This window comes from Maniola hyperantus, chromosome 6 (genome assembly GCF_902806685.2).
Source record: "Maniola hyperantus chromosome 6, iAphHyp1.2, whole genome shotgun sequence".
In the NCBI taxonomy this organism is placed as follows: domain Eukaryota; kingdom Metazoa; phylum Arthropoda; class Insecta; order Lepidoptera; family Nymphalidae; genus Maniola; species Maniola hyperantus.
In genome coordinates, this window is record NC_048541.1 from 8,398,367 (window position 1) to 8,403,582 (window position 5,216).

The 5,216-nt window shown below is 35.5% G+C and overlaps 2 protein-coding genes across 2 annotated transcripts; one reads left to right on the plus strand and one right to left on the minus strand.

Annotated features, from left to right (window-relative positions):
* Window positions 1-565: 565 nt before the first annotated feature.
* On the minus strand, window positions 566-2,491 carry LOC117983193 (exosome complex component RRP43-like). The gene is made up of 5 exons (XM_034969673.2): window positions 2,271-2,491; window positions 2,020-2,194; window positions 1,424-1,718; window positions 964-1,093; window positions 566-857 (listed from the first exon to the last, which is right to left on the minus strand). Exons 1-5 carry the CDS (start codon window positions 2,285-2,287, stop codon window positions 596-598), a joined length of 879 nt encoding a protein of 292 aa, XP_034825564.1. The 5' UTR covers window positions 2,288-2,491; the 3' UTR covers window positions 566-595.
* A 796-nt stretch (window positions 2,492-3,287) lies between these two features.
* RpL31 (ribosomal protein L31) lies at window positions 3,288-4,481 on the plus strand. Its single transcript, XM_034969101.2, has 3 exons — window positions 3,288-3,437; window positions 3,573-3,802; window positions 4,313-4,481. The coding sequence occupies exons 2-3, from the start codon at window positions 3,579-3,581 to the stop codon at window positions 4,461-4,463; spliced, it is 375 nt and encodes a 124-aa protein (XP_034824992.1). The 5' UTR covers window positions 3,288-3,437; window positions 3,573-3,578; the 3' UTR covers window positions 4,464-4,481.
* The last annotated feature ends 735 nt before the right edge of the window (window positions 4,482-5,216 follow it).

The window sequence follows — 5,216 nt, forward strand, 5'->3', positions numbered from 1 at the left end:
TTTTACAGTGTTACCCATAGACTATAATGTAACTATTAGTATATTATCTATGAATGTAACGGTGTTCCCCATAGAGATAGATGTTCCCACTTTTAGTTTCTCTCGTTTCTCTTCGTTTATTGTTGCAACAAGAATACCTACCATAAATTTAGACAATCACAACGATTGCGATTGTAATAATTATTGATGCAGTTTTCGCGCAATCGACCGAATCCCAGTAGAAACACCAATAACATTGTATACCGTATAAAAGGGCGTTTGTGCACTCATCCGTATTCGTGATTCTGCGAAGTGACCGCCAGGCATCATTACGTACATTCGTATTTTTTCACTGATGGCTGCACAAACGCCCTGAGAGAATAAAAAACATACACCTATTCTTACTTTGGGATAAAAATATCAGGGTACCTATCGCATGCAAATCCGTTCAGTAATTTGAGCTCTAGTAGTAGGTATGTTTGAGCGAGATTGGCGATCACAGGCAGATAAACTTTGTAAGGCTTTATGTTGATAATAGGAATTAATTGATTAAAAATAATTTGAATTTCAAATAAACACAAACGAGTTTGATTACAGTTTTATTATAGCTCTTGATTCAGATGTCAGAAATAATTAATGTTTGACAGTGACAATCACTTTCAATGTTCTTTATACATGTTTCAATAACTGATTCAATAAGTTTACTTCTCTCTTTTGCTAAGATTAAAGTTTTTTTTTCATCTTCCGTTGAAAGATTGCAACCACCAAATTTCTGTATACCACAAAAAAGTCCCTTGTTCCAGCATACAATAAGGTTGGCTCCAATACCACCACACATTTCTTCTTCATAAGCTGATGGGTCAGCCAGCACTATACTCCTGCAGCAAAACAAATGCCATTGTTAATAAAAACACTAGACTTAGTTGGACAGCAATGAAAATTATTAAGTTAGTATACCTTAGTTAGTTATTAAGTATAGTATACCTTGGCATTTGTTGATAAACAGCAAAACTAGTTGCAACTGGTAATCCATGTATTTGCAGAGGTAACCTTACACTGGTATCTACCTTTATTTCTTCAGTTTCTATATCAAAAGTTACAGATGGTAAAGATACTGCAAAACATTAATACTTGTTGTAGTGCATTAGTACCTACTACTTAAATAATTTATGATAAAAAATAATTTTAATACTGGGTGATGCCGGCGACCTTGCCTGCATGGATTTAGATCAATCAATCTAATGGGAACTCTTTGATTTTCTGGGATAAAAAATAGCCTATGTCCATCTCTGGGATGGAAGCTATCTTTGTGCTAAAATTCATCAAAGTTAGTTATACAGACTAAGAGACAAACTTTTGCATTATAATATTAGTAGGCCTATTAGTAGGTATGGATTTTATTTATAAGTTAAATTTAAAGAGTTGAATATAAAATTTAACATACATGTTTTTAAGCTTGCCAATATGGTGATGATGCAAGCATCTACTACACTGCCATCATAGTCTAAACATACCAAGTCACAGTATACAACCCATGCAAGTTTATCAGATATAATACACAGATCTTTTAATTCTACGCATTTAGAGTTCATCACTATGTCAGATACTAAATTGCTAATAACTTGTGCATGATCTGAAGGAGGTCCTGGTCGGAACTTTGAAGAACACAAGGGTAAAAGCTCAACGTTTGTTACTAGAAATCCTATATCTGGTTCTTCTGCTTTGGGTTTTGCTAGTTCCTGGAAAGAAAAATACATAGCAATTTATCTTATCGTCTATACTTATGATAAAAATATATAAATACTTACAAAGCATAAACTGGCTCAACAGCTGAACCTAAAAACTTCGAGATTTTGCATGTATTTTTTCTTGTAGTATTCTAGACCGCCGCTAGGATACAATTCTGAGAAATTATAATATCCAAGTGAATCCAGATCAGGCTAACTTTTTGAATATAAAAAAAACAGGCTAAATTGAGAACCACCTGTTTTTTGGAAGTTGGTTAAAGGAAGTTAAAGGAACTTGAATGAATAGTCTTACCAACTTTAAGCCGCACATAACTGTGGTATTTCCACATTTTACGACGGCAGAGGCATCAGCTGTTTTTATCGCATTTATGTTAAGCAAAATATCACGTTGTTCGTCGAATTTTCTGCCGTCTGGACGGACGTCCCGAGATATGTAATCGTTAAAGAATTTAACCGGGTGTATTACCCTGCAAGTTCAATATTATTTGAGGTGATAGGTAACCATATAAATCATGAGTGATTATTTTATTGATTAGTATTTACTTGTATACTTCTGCCATTTTTTGATGCTGTATTTACCAATTAACAAAAAGAATAAACGTTCAGCATAGTAAAAGTTAATTATTAAGAAAGCCGTTTTCTTCTATTGTTCTGATGAGACGCTGGAGTCCAGCGTCTGGACACAAGCCAAGACAAAAATTTAAAAATTAAATTAAAAATACAAAAATGTGCTAAATAAAGTAAATGTCAATAATCGATGTCAATGTCAATAGAGCATTGAATAGAGTATAGACTATAGAGTACAGACCATGGTACAGGCATTCTTTGATAGGCATACCCAGAGATTTTAAACTGGTTTTGAGGGTTTTACGGTTCTGGATTTTAGCCCTTTTGACCCCGAAATAGGTACCTCCAGTGTACCCTATTACTTTACTCTATGAAATACCCATAGAGTACCAACCTACTTTGTAAACACAGACCAATAATATATGTTTGTAAATATAGGAGTTACCACAGATATACCCATAGATATGCAACTAGCGTGGCCATGTGGCCTCTATGCACAGATATGTCCAGATTTGCAACTAGTGTGGCCCCCTCAGTCCCTCTCGCTCAAGCAGATTTTCTTACTTGTGAAATGTCATTCCTTCTACACTTAACGTTGTTTGTCAAATACTCACGCTAGTTGCAAATCCGTGGCCCTACCGCGGTTGTTTGACAGCTACAATGTCAGGATCGCAATCATCTCTGATTGGTTAATGCTCGCTCACTATTGGCCACAATGCATTGTTGCAACAAGAATCGCACAAATTCAGCCAATCAGAACAATTGAGATTGTAATAAGGATTGATGCAGGTTTTAGACAATCGCCCGTCTGGACATATCTGTGCAGCACTTTCCTAGGTCATTGGTGCAGCACAGCTTAGACTAGGTATAGAGAATAGACCTTTACTCTACGGCACAAGGCGTAGACTGAGTAAAAAAGCTAGTTACACGATAAGGGACAAAAATAGGTTAGCTGCGTCTCTGTTTATCACATTAGTAACTTTATCTGTGCTCTCTTTTTAGTGTGAATGAGAAAGCAAACGTTCCTTTGTCTAGATTTTTTACTCAGTCTACGGCACAGAGTCTCAAAAAAATAAAACATAGGGACAGGTTGACACTTGACACTGACAGTTCTTTCTTTTTGATCAGCAAGCGCTTTTTAAGGTGTGTTTTTAAAAGTAATCTCAAGTAATCTGTATAAAATCAGTGTAAATAAGTGATCATTTATTAATATTATAGCTCTTTAATGATTAGAGAAGATGAGAGATCATATATTTCTACCCCGTCTGTTTATTACAGATCAGAATGGCTAAACCGAAAGGAGAGCGAAAAGGTAAATCCGCGATCAATGAAGTTGTTACGCGTGAATACACGGTAAATTTACACAAGCGGCTTCATGGCGTTGGTTTCAAAAGACGAGCACCTCGTGCGATAAAAGAAGTTCGCAAGTTTGCTGAACAACAAATGGGGACCCCAGACGTTCGTGTAGATACCAGGCTAAATAAGTTCCTTTGGTCAAAGGGTGTCAGGTATGTACGTTTTGATATTATGAAGATGTAGAAATATTAAGCAATTTAAATTTTTACTGAGCATTTTTAGGTTTGTATACATAACATATTTTTTGTAATAAAAACATTTAGCCTCCATAAGTTTGTCGTATACAATCTCTAAACTAATATAATTAAAAATATACTTTATAAAAAAAAAAAAATGCTCCCTGTGGTAAGGGGTAGAACTGGATAGAAGGAAGACGAAGACCTGTCTATTTAGTTTATAGATTGTGTAGAAGAGAATTAGTCACAATTGTTGACCTAAGAAAGTTACCTTTGGAAGTTTGGTTAGGATTTTAGTCTATATGAATAAATGTAATGCAATAGTTGCACTGAAGTTACTATCTCATTTCTTTCTACACTATTTATTTATACCCCATTTTACATTTAGCCCTTCATGTGAATTCTAATTTCCAATCATAATTGCATAACATTTTGTGAAAAAACTGTACAAACAAGTTATTAATTTAGAATATTTTTTTGTTTCAGAAATGTTCCCTTCAGGGTTCGTGTAAGGCTATCTCGCAGGCGCAATGATGATGAGGATTCAGCACACAAACTATTCACACTGGTTACCTATGTGCCCGTTGCATCCATTAAGGGCTTGCAAACTGAGAATGTTGATGCTAGCCAAGAATAAACATTAAGTTAAGCATAATATTTGTTTCATTACAAAATGATCTGGGACCATACTATGAACTAATAGCATAGTAGGGCTAAAATTGTGGCAATCGCATTGCTAAAATTGTGTACTTATATTGTTACTAAATAGAAGCTGTGATAGCCTAGTGGTTAGGACGCCCGCCTCCTGATCGGAGGTCGGGAGTTCATCCCAGGCATGCACCTCTAACTTTTCAGAGTTATGTGCATTTTAAGTAATTAAATATCACTGACTTTAACGATGAAGGAAAACATCGAAAGGGAAACCTGAGATTTCTCCATAATGTTTTCAAAGGTGTGTAAAGTCTACCAATCTGCACTTTGCCAATGTGGTACACTATGGCCAAAACCCTTCTTGCACTGAGAGGAGACTGGTGCTCTGTGGTGAGCTGGCGATGAGTTGATCATGATGATAATGATGATGATTGTTACTAGATGATGCCTGTGCTTTGTCCATGCGCATTAAGTTCCACAATAAAATATCCACAAAATTCTGATTTTCCAGGATAAAAGTAGCCTATGTCCTTCCCTGGGATGCAAAATGCTCTATCTCTACCACATTTCGTCAAAATCTGTTAAACTGACGGGCTGTTATAAACAAGCAGACTGACAGAGACAGTTTCTCATCTATAATATTAGTAAGGAATTGACTGAATTCTGACTTAAATTTTAAACAATAGCAGAGAAGTGTCTTTTTGATAGCAACAATGAAATGATTGCAATCTTGCAATCA